The sequence below is a fragment of the Passer domesticus genome, chromosome 1 (genome assembly GCF_036417665.1).
Source record: "Passer domesticus isolate bPasDom1 chromosome 1, bPasDom1.hap1, whole genome shotgun sequence".
Lineage (NCBI taxonomy): Eukaryota > Metazoa > Chordata > Aves > Passeriformes > Passeridae > Passer > Passer domesticus.
Genome location: NC_087474.1, coordinates 97176564 through 97192888, shown reverse-complemented (window position 1 = coordinate 97192888; position 16325 = coordinate 97176564). Strand labels below are relative to the sequence as shown.

General features: G+C 36.7%; 1 protein-coding gene across 5 annotated transcripts in view; it reads left to right on the top strand.

The window, feature by feature from the left end:
• The window catches only part of TERT (telomerase reverse transcriptase), a 30156-nt gene extending 13987 nt beyond the window's left edge, over positions 1–16169 (top strand). For 2 of the 5 annotated variants that reach the window (XM_064430498.1, XM_064430487.1), the window contains exons 7-16: positions 84–179; positions 2128–2213; positions 4044–4157; positions 5886–5957; positions 7765–7950; positions 9186–9312; positions 9594–9655; positions 11417–11541; positions 11900–12037; positions 15673–16169. In XM_064430498.1, the coding sequence (XP_064286568.1) occupies positions 84–179; positions 2128–2213; positions 4044–4157; positions 5886–5957; positions 7765–7950; positions 9186–9312; positions 9594–9655; positions 11417–11541; positions 11900–12037; positions 15673–15776 (1110 nt within the window). In that variant the 3' untranslated portion in view covers positions 15777–16169. Of the gene's footprint in view, positions 1–83; positions 180–2127; positions 2214–4043; positions 4158–5885; positions 5958–7764; positions 7951–9185; positions 9313–9593; positions 9656–11416; positions 11542–11899; positions 12038–15672 lie in introns of those variants that run through there. The other 3 variants (XM_064430470.1, XM_064430476.1, XR_010367287.1) reach the window with 3 other exon arrangements.
• The last annotated feature ends 156 nt before the right edge of the window (positions 16170–16325 follow it).

The window sequence follows — 16325 nt, the reverse complement described above, 5'->3', positions numbered from 1 at the left end:
CCTCCACTGAACAGAAAAGTCATTTATTGAATTTTTTTATTGCTTTTGTCATTTGTTTCTTTACAATTTGAACAATTACACAGGTTTCTACTTTCAAGGACTTTATGCCAGACATGAAGCAGTTTGTGTCCCAGCTTCAGGAGAGTGCCTCATTGCGAAATGCAATAGTAGTTGAACAGGTAAGTGTTGTGAGCCTTCTTTTCAACTGAAAAAGAAAGCTGCAGAAGAATTAGAGGAGGATTGAGATTTTTACTTGTATGTACATATTATGTGGTGCCATTACTTCTCATCTAGTTAACCAGTACCTTTCTTCAGTAGAAAGACTTTTGTCATCTCTTCTGGATGTTTGTAACAGGCTCTGAGTGTTCAGTGGGAGGAGTGCACCAGGCAAGAAATCTGACTAAAAGTCCTTCTAGACTTTTCCCAGATTTTCTCATTATTTTATCAAACTTTTATTTTAACCAGTGTTTTCTTTTTCCTTTCCTAATTTCAATGTTTCTTGCAACAGTCCTCAAGTGAGAAATTAACTGTCTGGTACAAGTGGACATCAACACTTCTTATCTCCAAAACATACGGAAGTAAGAATGAGTAAAATGTATTACAAGCCAAGTAGCTAAGGGTGTGGCATCTTGGCTTGCAAACTGCAGAGCTTTTTTTTTGTTGTTTGCTTTAAGATCTTATTTTGTACCTAATTAACAGTTTAAAAAGCTGATTTTAAGGATTACCTGTCAAGGTTGATGAGAATGAACTCTTCTTTAGGGGGAGTTAAGTACAAAGCAAACACGATCAGCCCTTTAAGTTTTTGTTTAAAGAGATTTCTTGATTTCAATGAGTTAAAGTATAGCTTAAAATTACATATATTTTAACTTTACTCCAACTGTTGCTTTGTTGCAAGAAGCAAGCATCCTTCTGTTTTCATTCTTGTGATACAAGTGGTTGTTCTCAAGACTTCCTTCTGTGTGAGCAGGATGACAAAGGCATAGAAGTAGGTGATAGGTTCAGAGAGTTTCTTCATGCATTTCCTTGCTTGAATCATGGTGTTCCATAATAACAACCTACAAGATTTCCTGAGCATCCAATGAGCAGACAGATATGTTGTTTCAAGCTAGTAATTCCTCTTCAAATGTTTCTTCTCTAAACCTGGCAGTGGAAAATGCCAAGATTGGCAAAAGGTGATTTCTAACAAATGAGTGAAATGATGTTGCATATCTGTGCACGTAGGAGTGGAATATATGGTGTGGCTAGTGTACAATTCCAAGATCCTACAAAAATAAGCAAATTTAATGAGTACCTGGATGAAAATGGAAACTAGCTAGATCTCTGATTTATAAGTATATTTTGGTATCTTTTTCAAACTGATTCAGAGACCTATACTAGATATTGCATGAGCAACAGTGTTGTATTTAAAAATATTTTACGTTAGAAAACAATTTTGTGTCATTATCTTAAAGTATTTTGAGAAAAGTGTCATGTCAGGCTGGGTATCTGTACCATTGGTACATCACCTTCTCTTTTCAATGCAAGTAATTGTGATCTTGCATGGCTCTATCAAAGGCTGGGTGCATTTGTCTGCTGTCTAATCTGTCCAAGTAGTAAGTAATTTTATTTCAATTTAAATTAAGTCATTGTTAAGGGTATTTAAATTGTTGTAAATGGATTTTTGATCTTATAATTTTTAACAATGTTCCATAAATATTGGGTGGACAGCAATGCATGGAAGTGTATGTAATACCTGAAGAGTGTTTTGCAGCAGAATGGGCGAGTGTGTCAAGACTTCGGGAATCATCAAGAGTATGATGTACATAGATAGAAAGTGGCCAAAAGAGCAGGGTCTTATCCCTTGTAATAATCCAATATATTATGCCGGCATTTAAAAAAGTGGGTTTAGATGTTGTATTTGATTTCTCCTAACACAAAACAAAAAACCCCAACATCCAACAAAAATTAACTTGTTGGATGTGAGCAACTTTTTAGTATGTATGCTCAGGTCTTGGGTTTAGGGTTTGTCTTTTCACTTACATAGGGGTTTGAGCTGCTACAGTCTACTTTTTAAAAGATTTCTGTGTATCTTCAAAGTTATAGTGTATTTTTTGTTTCAAATCTTGTTTTGTTTTGTCACATTTCTAGAGCTTAACTTTCTATGAGACAAGTTCCAGCCTGTTTAATTTTTTCCTTCAAATGATACATAACAGCATTCTGGAGATTAGGAACAGGTAAAAAAGAACTTAGTTATTCTTTTATAGTATGCTTTGTTTGTTTGTTTCCTGTTAAGAGGGTACCTTTAATTTGCTCTGGGGAATTTTGAATAGCTGTCTTTTAAAGTTTTTTTTTTTATTTCATATTAATGAGAAATTTGTGTATCAGTTTAAGCTCCAAAAAAGCATGAAGAGTTTGGAGTAAACTTTACATTTAATAAAATTTCTCTTCCCTACCTAAATGTTAACTATTTACAATGCATTATTCCATAGATTATGGAATAACCTTCATAATGTGTATAATTCCATAGCATATGGAGTAACCTTAATTTAAAACTGCAAGTGTAATTCAAAAGGAATATACTTTAAAATGATGGGATCCCCAGTGGTGAGCAAAAGCAAGAGTGAAGTCCAAGCTATCATGCAAAAGCCTTGTTAGTAATTTTCCTGAAGTGCAATGGTTTTGCTCTTTGGCAAGTTGCAATCAAAATAAAAGGTAGTAGCAATAGGAATTTAAATTATTTGGCAACTCCAAAATTAAAAATCAGATGTTACAGAAAGTAGTAATGCTGACTTCTTCTGGTGTTGCTAGAGATACTGACTTGGTACTTGTATTTTGCCTCTAGGTGGCAAATGTGTACCATGTCTAAAAAAGAAAGTACTTACATGATCATTATTTGTAAAGTCAGAGTGATTTATGTTAGAGTGAATAGCTTCTTGCTCTGGAAAAAACACCTTTGTTTTAGAATACTTACTTTAGAATCTCACAGGATTGAGGGAGACTGAGAAATGCTCTCAAGGAGTCACACAGAAGCATGTTTATATTTTTTTCTAGCATTGATGCTTACACTCCCTTTGGCAGCATCATAAGAATGCTCTTGTGGCATACTTTAATAATGACTAACCAACATGAGTATGTTTCATGGAATTGTAATGGTTTCAGAGAAAGCACACCCTGACAAAACCAGCTTCATACTTTTAAATTTAGTCACGACTGAAAAAATACTGTGTGTCCTGAAATGAACTTAGCCCTTTTAAGTAGCTTGTTCTTATTTGTCAAAAAAAACCCCATATGTTCAGTAAATAAACACTTTTTTTCTCGTAAAAAATCACAGTCAGTCAAAGTTGACTTGATGTTTTGAGAAAAGTGGTGGTTATTGAGCTGGGGACTTCTAAGCAATCTTTTAATACCATTTGATACATTTAACAAAAGGCTGTAAGAAAAGAAAATTACTGTCAGGAGTGTTTTCAGATGACTGAAAATACAGGTAGGATCAGTGCTCAAAAGTAGTATGTGGTCTGAATTTATTCTCTTCAGCTTCACCGAGTCGTTCATGTAGTAGTGGTGAAATTAACATGATAGTATCTCACTGCTTCAAAGAAGTGTTGTGAAAATAATTCCCTTGGGTTTTGTGAGCCATACCCATTTGGTTGATGCCAGCATAGAAAATTCTTCCAGTGCACTTTTTGTGTATAAGAGCACTTCTTTTGAAGCTGTCACAGTAAGATGTAACATAAAGAATTTAAAAACTTCAATGAAAGATGTGTCTGCAGCAGAAGGAGGCACTGTGGTTTGAGATCAGTTATACAATTTCTTTATTTAATGGCAGTTGTCTCCTGGAGTTTGTTAATATGAAAGGACTATGTGAATTAGTGGGGTTTTTTCACTCTTAAAATTAAAACTTCTAGATCTCTATGTAGATTCTTAGAAGAAGGAACAAAAAAAAAAATTAAGGCTACCTGGCAAACATATAGCATATTTCTTATGTTATACTTGGAAAATATTTAACAGCTATTGCAATCTTGTTACATGTTTTGATTTTTTTGTTTTCTTTTATTCTTTGGTAGGTACTACTTACAGTGCTGTGGAATACCACAGGGCTCCATTTTGTCAACCTTACTTTGCAGCTTATTCTATGGAGATATGGAAAACAAATGGCTCTCTGGAATAAAGCAGGATGGGTAGGGATGCTTTATTCTGTGCTCTGTTACAGTAATTGATAATATGTAGTACGTGTGTTAAAAATTTTGTCTGGCATTTAGTTTTGAATTTCAAGGATTTCCAACTTCATTAGTAGTGTGGTGCACACAAACATCTCTGCAGCTTCAGTGCAATTGTGGTTGTTTTTTTGGGAGAATTTCCCCATTGCAAGATTGAGAAGAAAATGCAGAGAAGCTTTTCTGTATCTTTGGTAGCAGATTTATTCTTAGAAAGGGCACCATATTTAGGGATGCTGTAAGGAGTCTTACAAGCTGCTCTTGTACTTCTGAGAAGTTTATATCTCACTCATTCCCACATCATCTGTGGTCTTTTCACCTCAGAGAAGATGAGATGTTTGTTACATACTTCCTGATACTGATACTCCAGATTTCTGCCTGAGGGCTTTCCAATCCACTGTCGGTAAATCTTAACATTTTATCAAGGTCAGAGCTTTACAGGAGATGTTTATGGGTTATGTTGGTTCTTGTTTGAAGTCCTGTGTGATTTTTGGTAAATCTTCTTAGTATTTGTGCCCTACACATGCTTGCTCCTTAGGAGCTTGACAGAAAGCTAGCCTGACAAAAACTTTACCTCTTTATTAGCTGTAAAAATTTTGAGGTTCCTTTTACCTTTGTATAAACAGATCCCCAGCTGAATCCAGGATTAGGGCATTTAGTCATGAGCTGGAACCTGAAACTTGTGTTCAGACATATCCCTTCACTGCTGTGAATTCTTCCCCAAGAAAATAAAAAAGAACTGTGGGAGTACTCCAGATAAGTACATCTGTCTGGTGTCTCTTCTTGGGAGGCTTGCTGGGTGTCAGAATTTTAAACATTTCCCTACAAAAGCACTTCTTACAGGCTTGAGGAAGAAGCTCTGATGTGAGTCTGAAAAGCTGTCTGTTGATTTCAAAGGGTGTTTAGAAAGCAGAAATTTTGAAACTGCTTCAGAAGAATGCCCTCTTTAATGTACCAGCTGTTGTTATGTAGAGCAGATTTTAGAATGTTGTTTAAGAGTCTGTTGAATGATCTTGATAATTTAATTTGTCCTTGAAGTCAGAAGAATAAGGTGGTTATTGACTTGAGTGGGCCAAGGTGCAGCTGATCTGGCATAGTGATGGCAGTACTCTTGCTTTTAAGATGAGACTGTACATCATCATCTCCAGAGCTACTTCTCTGAGATCTGCTAGGCAGGATTTACCAGAAAAATGTGGGCATGCTTGGGATCTGTTGGAAAATTTTAGCCTTTGCAGTGGTAGATGGTATTCTGCTTTCCATTCAAGCTATAGTTTCATGAACAAGTTACTACCTGGTAAACAAAGAGAGAGTTGGAACCTATCAAGAATCTACTTGTGTTCCTGGTCTGGCACCTCGTTCCCTTGTCTTGTCGAGAAAAATACTGCAAATTTTCCCTTAGAAAGGTGTAAAACCCTGTATTCAGGGATGCCATTGTAGAAGTTAGTGTGTTGTAAATTCCTTCATGTTTCATCTAGCCACTCATTGCTTTTTGATTTTATTTAATTTTTTCATTTATGTTTAGGAAAAAAATAGCAGAGAATTTCTTTATGAGTCTCAATTTGGAGTTCATATTGGCCTCTATCATCTTGTGAATTGAAATAGGCAGGCACATTGTTGTTCTGACGTCTATGAAAAAGCTTTGAAAAGATTGTGTATTAAGAAATCTTAAGATTGGTGTCTTCTTGATTACAGAGTCCTAATACGTCTCATTGATGATTTTTTGCTGCTTACACCACATTTAATGAAGGCAAGAACTTTTCTAAGGTATGCTGAGACATAGTCTGCAAAGTAGTAAGCATTATTATCTTTTATGTAATTCTTTTTCATCTTTATGCACATAGGTGTATTTGTTTTATGAGTTAACAATCAAGGGCTATTTTGGAATCCTTGGTAGTAGCCTGTGCTTGGGAAGAATCCTAAAACTGCATTCTTGATAGCCAGTTAACAATCTGTTGCCGTTCATATGGTGGGCAGTTCCTGCTTAAGTTTGAATTAGGGACCTACCTACTAACCTTGGTGGAGCTTCAAGCAAAAATTAGTATTGCAGCCTAACCAAAGCAGCTGACACTTGTCTTTGAAAACCATTTTCCCTCAAATTTTTTAAGATGTCTTATTTCCATTCTCAAAATGTTTTTATTGGGAACTCGTGCTGCTGTTTTCCGTTCCCCAGGAAAGAATGCAGCTGTGGTCCGATCCAATATTGCTAAGAATTTTCTGGTCATTAACATTCCATAATGAATATCTGAAGATACCAATAGCATGGTAGTGTGCAGTTCACTCTGAAGTTTTGAAATAGTAATTCTTCATTATGCTTCAGAACTACCTTTTCTTTAAAAATTGAATCCCAGAAGCTCCTGGTTACTGTGGACAGAAGTGTACAGTCAGTCCTAGGGGAGTTCAGCTGATGCCAGAATCAATATAAAGGATCCAAAGGACAGGTCTTGAAGAAAAGCTTAGCATCTGCTTAGTGTTGTCAGTTGCATCATGCTTTCACGTAGTCACAAAGATGTAGCTTTGTTGTGAGCTTTGAAGGTGATGGAGCAATCAGTTAAGTACAGTTTGAAGTATAAATTGTATGAAATAGTGGTAGTCTATTCTGAAGACTTCATTTATCCTCATTTCCCTATCAGAACAGAAATAAATTTCTACGGATCTGTGGGTTTACAGATAAATCAAACTAACACTGAGGGCTTCAAGCTATTAATCTCTTACAATGTCTTTTCAGCACAATGTCACTTGAGTAGCAGTGCAGATATTGTCCTTATTGCCCTTTGAACTTGTCTGCATCTTTGTTCTATCAACTTGTGTACCAGCTGTGTTGATTTTCTGTAGAGAAGTAGCCTTTTCTGTGAGAGATTTCCAGAACTGTTTACAGATCAGATCCTATGAGCTCTCTGCCACAAATGGAGTAGAACCAGATTTTCCTAATGTAGTACTAGAACTGGGGGACTCAGTAAATTGGTTTCGAGGAGACAGCATTAAGACTATGACTCCCCAAGAAGAAGAACCTACCTCTTCCTCTCTTTAAAAGCCTGCACATAAGTACATTGCCAAGTAAGAACTGCTTCTTGTCAGTGACCCTGCTGATCAGTATATAGCAGGTAATCAGCAGGCATTCTGACTGTGAAACCACTCGTAGGGAAACTATTCCCCTTCAAAACTTTTCATCAGATGAGTGAGGTTTCTGTTACATGGATTCTCCTTGGTTTTGTTAACTTCCAAAAATAGTAACTTGTCACATTTTTCAGTGATTTTTATTTCAGAGGTTTCTGTGAGTGTAGTTCATATAGCTGGTCTCAAGTGTTGCATGGCTGATGTGCTTAATTTTCATTAATCTATAAATTTTTTTCTCCATTATCCTCAAGTTTATGTATTTTATGTATTTATTTACCTCTAATCTCTTCTCTTCTCTTCATTTCTAGCTGTGTTCCTTAACCTGAAGAGTTGGCTGTGGTTCCCTTCATTCTTTGATTTCTGCCCTTTTGTTCAAGATCTTCTGTCTTGCAGCATGCTGCCAGTTTTTGTCTGCTTTGCTGAGGGGGCTTAGCCTAACTGTTTATATCTGTTTTAGGACTCTAACAACAGGTATTCCCGAGTATGGCCTTTTAATAAACCCAAATAAGACAGTGGTGAATTTTCCTGTTGATGATATCCCAGGATGTTCCAAATTTAAACAGCTGCCAGATTGTCGTTTGATCCCATGGTGTGGTTTGTTATTAGATATAAAAACACTTGAGGTTTACTGCGATTACTCCAGGTAAATAGAGTTGTGCACTCCAGTGTCAGCTTTACAATATCTCATACATAGTGGGAGAAGCACAAGGGTGTGTTGGGAATGGTGTAGTTGAATTAATTGCAAAATAGATTGGGATTAATTTGGTATAGACTAGAGGGACTAGCAATCCTTTCAACATCAGAGGTGTTCCCTCCTGTACACTTCAGATGGGAAAGAATGTGTGGGGAAGACAACTTCTTTTTAAACTAGCAAGTGTGACCATTTACACAAAGCAGTCTGAAGTGGCATAGAACTCCAGACAGGAAGAATGTATCCTACTGAAAAGTTCTGTAGACACTGTACATGGACTATTAGAGGTGGCATTAGGTATTTGCTAAAGATCGAAAAGAAAGAACTGTTTAAACTCAAGGATAATATTGCTTCATTAGCTTTGTTATTGACCATTTTTAGTATAAACATCCCTTAAGCATTTAAGTGGAAAATTTGGAGGAGGTTTTCCACCAACAGTGTGGTAAAGTCCCTCAGTAGTCTTCCTAAACAGAAAAGCTCGGTCACTTTAGGAAAGGAATTTATATGACATGTGTTCCCATAATGAAGGACCAAACTCAACAGCCAAAGAGATTTATTCACTAGTTGAGTTCTCAAAAGAAGCACTTCATGTTGAAAAGGATATTGATGCTACTGGTCTGGGAGACACTAATCAGAATCATAAAATCATAGAATTGTTTATGTTAGAAAAAACCTTTAAGATCAAGTCTAACCATTACCCCAGCACTGCCTATCGCACCCCAGTGTTTGTTTCAAGGCTTTGCTTTTGATAAGCTTGACATAAGTAGCTGGAACATCACGGTTGTTCCAGTAACTAAGGTGGCTTCAAGCCTAAGCTCCTGCATTGCATGGATCATAGATATAGATAAGATGATTGTCACTGGAGTAATTAATAATGTTCTGGCTAGATAATGTGTTTAAGAAATAAATTTAGTTTGTTTTTAAGGTTATTGATTTGGCTTTTTTTAGCAGGCTGAATTTTTCAGCCCTGAGATATTGCAGTCAGCCCTTAGCTAGTACTGTTAATGCCACAGGGCCTAGTCTCTTTCAGCATTGAATTTAATTATGGTCATCTTTTAGCTACTGGCTCATTGATTAGCAGGAAATCTCTGTAACACGGGAAGTTAAATGAGGCTTACTTTACAGAATTTAATTTAGTTAGTCTGTTAGCCCATAGAGTAACTACTTTTTTTACTTTTTTTTTCTAGTTACAGCTGTACTTCTATCAGATCAAGTCTTTCCTTCAATTCAAGTATAACAGCTGGGAAAAACATGAAATACAAACTGAGTGCAGTCCTCAAACTGAAATGTCATAGTTTATTTCTTGATTTACAGGTGGGAATATGAAAATGGATGTTTGGCAATACAGTGATTAGTGATGAAGAGCATTAAAACTGCTTTGAGTTATAACATAAAAGTTTATTTTGAGAGGAAATCCACATAGTCTGGAAATGTGGACATCAAATAAAGTGTAGGGTTCCGGAACTGATACTGTTAACTTAGTTGCATAAAAGAAATCTTTTAAGTTTAGCATAAAATGTTTTTTGTCTAAATCTTCAACCAATCCTATTATGACACTAAAATATTCTTATAGATCTGTTTCTGTTCTGTTCTAGATCAACAGCCTTAGAACAGTTCTCATTAACATCTACAAGATATTTTTACTCCAGGCTTACAGGTGGGTCACTGTCTTCTGAAATAAGCATGAATATTTCATTATTCTTTCTTGACACATGGAGGAGCTATGAATCAAAAAAAAAGTGCCATGTAGGTGTGCAGTGTGTGTATATGTGTGTATATGTAGGTATATGTATCATGTGTGCAATAGGAAATGTCAGTAGTAGGTCAAGTTATTCTTGTTTCAACACTGTTCTTAGGTAATACTGTTAGATTTAGGATAAAGGAATATGTTTGATGTGTGTGTTTAAGTGATACTTCACCAAATGGATTTTCAGTGTCTTGGTTTTGATAGCTGACCTCAAGATAACCAGTCTGTTTTGATTCAGGAGTATGATAAGAAGCCTTATTAACCATTTTATATTTAGATCAGTTAAATATTAGGTAGTTTATATTTAGAACTTTGTATCTGTTAAAGTCATACAGAACTTTGACCAGTATAACTCTAGGTAAAGTGAGGTTTCATTCTACCAAGTTAATTGTAGTTTCTTATTTCTGATAACATTTTAGTTGCTCCTTAGCTGGTAGTATCTTGGCATTTGTGACCTTGGCTTGATCGGTAGAGGAAGTGAATGTTTTAAACTAAGATAAGGGAAAGAAATCAAAACTGATAAGCAGGGTGGAAGAAAATACTAAATTACATACATTGAAAACTTGGAATGATTGGCAGCAGCAATTAATGGGTTTTCTATTGTTTGAACACAAAAATGTGCAAGACGTTCTTCACTGTTCACAGAAATCAGATGTTGCTCTTATGGTCACACTTGTTATGAAGGGATATTTTGGTTTTGTTCTTAAATTCATCTTGGTCCACTTTCAAGCTGTATTCTTTGTCCAAGAAGTGTAATTGGGTCTGTCTAGTACAGCACTGATGTGTCCAGCTCTTAAACTTTTGGCTTGATTAAATCTTGATTTAAGATTTTTCTCTGATAGATGTGATTACTTAGTTACTTCTGTTTGATTTTATGGTAACATTCTAATAGTGGCCTTCATATGTTATTTAGAAGACTGTCCACCATGATAACTGTATGTCAGGTTAATTCAACCAGAGACCTTTAATGCAGCATGGTACTTAGGTCTATCCTTTATATATTGCAAATGTCACCATTTTTTGAGATTGCTGGGTTAATTTCATAAACAAGTGTATACATTCTTGATTAATTAAAAATCAACATTGTACTTGGCTATATTCAGCATAAGCAGGATTATAATGCCAGAGTCTGAAGGTAAAAAAAAGTCAGCAGTTTCCAAATATTTTCAAACAGGTGTAAGGAAGCATATGATACAAATAACATCTATAGAGGTGGCTTCCAAATAGGCAAAGGTTGGGCTGTGAAATAATTTGGAAGTCTATTTTTCTGCATACCTGAACAGAATTTATTGTGGGGTTTTGCCTTGTTTTTCTTCCTCTTACTCTTTCTCACGTGAGTGTTCTCTGGTGGCGTAATCTGTGATGTGGAATTGGTGACAATGGGTAGTTTAGTTTTCCCTGCACAGTTATGCTATCCTCAGAGGAGAAGTCTGTTACCAAGGCAGAGAGCTTCAAGATTTTCTTTCAGCATTAAATTTACAAACAAGCAATGTTTACATCTGACATTCCAGGAATGTTTGTATATGGGAGAGGTATCATGCAGTAACAGTGTTGATACACCTAAAGACTGTTGTGTGCATTTAAATGTTGTATAGTGCCTAAGCTATGTAGTCATAGTTTCACTTGAAATTGCAAATGACTTTTTATTAAATAGGCTGTTTTTGTGAACAGGTTCCATGCCTGTGTTCTCCAATTACCATTCAACCAGCAAGTTAGAAAAAATCCTGATTTCTTCCTAAGGATTATCTCTCAGACTGCATCATGCTGCTATGCTATCCTGAAAACAGTAAATGCAGGTATAGGATGTTAATGGCAATGAAGTAGTGGGTTTGGATTTGTTTGGGGTTTTTTTAGACAAATAGAACATCTTGAATGCGCAGTCCAATTGTGTAATTTTGGGATACAGATCAGGAATTAATAATGTGAAATGCATAATAAGAATCACAGTGCATTTTTCTTCTTAGACTCAGTTTTCTGAAGATTGTGTTTCAGGCACTAGTTTCTTGGTTTTCTGCTGATGCACAAGACTTCACTGACTGCACAGGTTTCTAGTAAAAAATCCTGGGGTGATTTTTATAGAAAGGGAAGAGAGACCAGACATGCTTTTTAATGTTCATCATTTTCAGTTACATTATTTTCCTTTTCTATCTCTAGGGATTGCTAAAGCTAACAAAGGTGTATCTGGCATATTCCCTATTCAGGTAGCAGAATGGCTCTGCTATCATGCCTTCACTGTCAAACTGTTAAATCACAAAGCTGTTTACAAATGTCTGCTTACATCCTTAAAAGTCTGTAAGTATTCAGCTATTTTTACATTTTGTCTATGGTTCATTGTAATTAAACTTAAAATCTAATGGATTTTTAAAGTTTTCTAATCCTAAAATGTTGTTCTCAGATGTACATTAATGGTCTTTCTGATTTTATTCAAATTTACTAAGTATAAATAGGCAGATTAAAATGTTTTCCAGCACTGCATTTTCTAGAGCCTTATTCTCATAGGACAGTTGATGCTTGGCACTCAGTAAGCTTGTACAGTCCAGAAGGCTTTACAAGACAGTGTTAAATATGTAAGTATTGTCAGCAAGTTTAACTAAATGAAACACAAATGCTCAATCTATTTTTAAAAATGTAGATTAACTGGCAACTAAATAAGCTTCTTCCACAATTTAAACTTTTACCCAAAAAAGTGTCACCAGAGTCACTTGGAAACAGAAGCAGTGCAGAGTAGTGGTGTTGGTGTGTCTCCGACACTTCCATTTGGTGAAAGAAGCTGTCTGTGTCCCTGGTCCCTGGGGAGCTCTTTCCTTAAACAGTTGTGCAGTCTGCCTGCAGGCCAGCCCCAGAAATAATAGAATTTTCAGTTTTAAGATACTAAAAGTAGACAGTAAGATGTTTTCCTGAAGCAGCCAGCACTGTTGATGAATTTAGCTGCGGTGATGGTCAGATTCTCAATGCTGACTCTGTGATTTGCCCTCTGAGTGAGTCATTCCACAGTAGCACCTATTTGATTTGAAATATAAGCTTCCTTTGATAGCTGCTGAGATCCCAGTGCCCCCAAAAGAAAGCAGCTCTTTTGGAAGGAAGCATTTCCTTCCCATATCAAAGGCTTGCAGCAACGCCTGAGTGCAAAGTCTGATTTTTGGTGGTGCAGTGTGAATGTATCAAGAAGACACGCTTTCACAAACTGATGGTTGGGATTTTGCCAGCCACATTCTTGAGACCTGTGGACTTTCTGTATGGAGCAGAATTCCAACAGCCTTTCCCAGAGGAACTCCTTCTCTGAGTTACTCAATGACACCAAATCCAGAGGCCCCAAGTCTGCTCACTGCTGCTGAGAAACCAGGGCAGGGCTGCTTGCTTCACTTGGATGAGACCAGGACTAAGCAGAGAATGCAGTAGGCACAACCAATAGGACAGTAGCTTCTCTGGGAGCTGCCTCACTTCTCTGAGATCCATATAGGACACATTTGAGTTTTCATCTCTAATGCTAAAGGTTTTGCTCTTGGGATCTTTGACTGGCGGACCACAATCCAAGCCAAAGCTCCTCCATCCTTCTCTGTGCACGCTTTGCTGTTTACTCTGTGCACACTTCCAGGGTGGAGGCACAGTCCCAGGCAGCTTTACTGCAGCAGAATCTCAGCTTCCATGGCTGTGTGCATCAGCCATAAAAGTGGTCTCAGCCGTCCACAAAGTCACACCACCACAGATGCCAGGGAAAATGGGCTGGGAAGTAGAGGTGAAGTTTTCCTAGTCTGAATAGTGATTGTCACTAGGTTCCTTCTGCTGCACCCATAGAGCTGCTTGCCTAACTGTGATACCGACCTGAAACTTGCATGTGGTCCAGGCCTAACTCTGCACAGTTTCTTACCCAGGAAGAGAAAGCTGACCTGTCAGTTGGCTTCTCTGGCAGTGAGAATTGCCCTTTAGAAAGGGAATAATCTTTCTTCCTAAATTCCTGAGGAAGGCTGTTAACATTGTACTTCCTGAGTATTGTGGAGGTGGAGCAGGAAAAGTCCAAAGGTCTGTAGAAAGTCGTTGGTGGCATTCTCTTGAAAAGAGTAATTTTCTACTTTTCTTTCATAAATCTTACCTTCTCTGAGGCAGAATCCATAATGTTAAGGCAATCCACTCTTCTTGTCTACAGAGTCCAGTTTCTTTTGGAAATATCTGAGACTTCAAGTACTCTACTGAGAGATCAAGGCTTCAGAAATCTTTGCTTAACAGCTGCCCGAACAATTAGCAGGCTGTGACTTGTGACTTTACTATGAAACTTTTAAGATGGAAACTTTCTCTCTGATTGGTTGACAGATCACTGGGGTCCAAGTAATTCAAATGCTGTCTCTCCATTTGCTTATAGCCAGCTTAACATCTACCTATACTTCTACTAGCCCTGTTCCACTGGTGTAGCAGGGGTTGATACAATAATTGGTGGAGCTGTACAAAGACATGTTGTGCTGACAAGTGACATGCATACCCTTGGTGTGAACAGGCTTCATTATCTCTGTATCCCCAAGGTCTCTGGTCATAAGTGAAGGCTGTTTTTCAGACTCTGATTGTACATATTTGTGTTTATATTTGTATTTTCTTCTGAATTTGGTACTATACTGAGTGTCCCGATCCTTTGGGCATACAATGAAATCCATTTACAGAGATATTGGTAGTTTTCTATGTAGTTACAAGTTAGTTTTGTTTGCCCTGCGCCAGACCTAGCCCTGAGCAATGTTGTTGTAATCAGAAAATCATCTTGTAGAGATGGTTACTAGAAAGCTAAGCATTATGTAGAGATGTCAGAGCTAATTCTAAACATGGTATTTTAAGTTTTATATTCTGAAATCAGGTAGCATGTGTGGATGTCAGTAGTCATGACAGGGAAGTCACTGACTTTCAGGTGGGATCCTGTGAAGTTTGCCCAGTATCTCTGCATGCTGCAGTAATCTGTAGCACAGAGATAAACAAGGCTGGTAAAAGCCCCTGTGTTGACTTAACAGCTGCAATTTCTATTGTCATTTTGGAGTTTGTGTTGGTTGTATTAAACGCAATTATTAAACACTATTACCTCTGTAAGATGATATTGTTGACAGGAATTGATATAAATGTGGTTTTCTCTTGTGTCCCTGCACATGCCTTTCCATTGCTCTCCATGGGAATTGAAATCAAGCTCATAGGTTTTGGGGAGGAAGTTCTTCCCACTATTCCCAAACCTATTAAAAATCAACATCAGGGGCTTGTCATGAGTTGTCATCATTCTTCAGAGTTAAGTATTTAAAACACAGTTATTGTTTAACATCCCTGCTGTTATTACCACTGGGAAAAGGAGCAAGAGTCTTTCCTTATCATGATGAGATATAAATACATCATCTGTCTCCTTTCCAGATACAGGGCAAATGTTTATTGAGTACTTCTGGCTTTCTGCATCATTGACAATTTTGCTGACTCTGTATAGTGATGGACTTAAACTGTTGCTAGGATTTTACATGTTCTTTCTAATCTGTAAGAAGTCCTTTTTGCTGTCTGTATTTCTATTGATGGAACACTCAGTCTTTCAAAGTAACCGGGATTTAATGGAAGACCTTATTGGGTGGGTAAAGTTGTTGAATAAATGGGCTTATACTTTTCAAAATTCAGTGAGGTTCTCAAATCTGAAAAAAAAGCTCCATAAAAACAGAAAATCAAGGAGCAAATTCCTCCTGCTTTCTTTGATAATATTTTCACATACAATTTTGAAACTTTTTTATTTGTTAGCCTGATATAAGTGTGGAGGAACAGTAGCATATTTTATTATTGTTTTTTTTGTCCCCATATTCCAGGTGTTTCAGCTTTTTAGGTGGTTTAGCTAGTATTGATTTCATTGCTTCATTAGCATTTTCCCTAAACCAGAATTAATAGTTATTTGCAGTTGTAATGAATTGTTTCTGATGTTTTGGTAGGTAAGAAGAAGCTAATCAGGAGGATCCCAAAGGATACTATGGCACTACTGCAGGCAGTGACAGAACCATCTCTTTGTCAAGATTTCAAAGCTATACTGGACTAACTGATTGAGGTTTACTTCATAATTTTCTCAGGTTTGAAAATAAATGCTATGTCTTTAGGTGACTTCTCTGTAGTTTATTTTGGTACAGTGGGCCAAAAGCAAGTTCACCAGAAGTGTTATGTGTCTGTTTCTCAGACACCCTACAAGGACACAAAAAGAGCAGACAGTTTTGTTAATGCCTTCCTGTTTGTTTGTTTTTTGTGGTTTTTTTTGTAAATTCACAGGCTGTTTGAAGTAATTTACTTGATTATGTTCCTTCCTTCTTGATGAAGGAATCATTAAACTATGTTTTGTACAAAATTATTAACTTTTTTGTTTCAATGAAGGGCTGTTTTTTACTTCTTTTTGTTGCAGACTATTTTGTAATAAATTGGCTGGTTAATTGCAATAACACATTTGTTTCCATGACCTTTATTTTATAGTAAGCTTTAATATGCTGGTTTACGTCACAAAAAGCAGTTACCTGCACAGGGCAAATGCATTTCATGGCAAGATGTAGAGGCTAGAAATTTTATGCTTTGCAGATCACAAATAATATATGCCCAAATT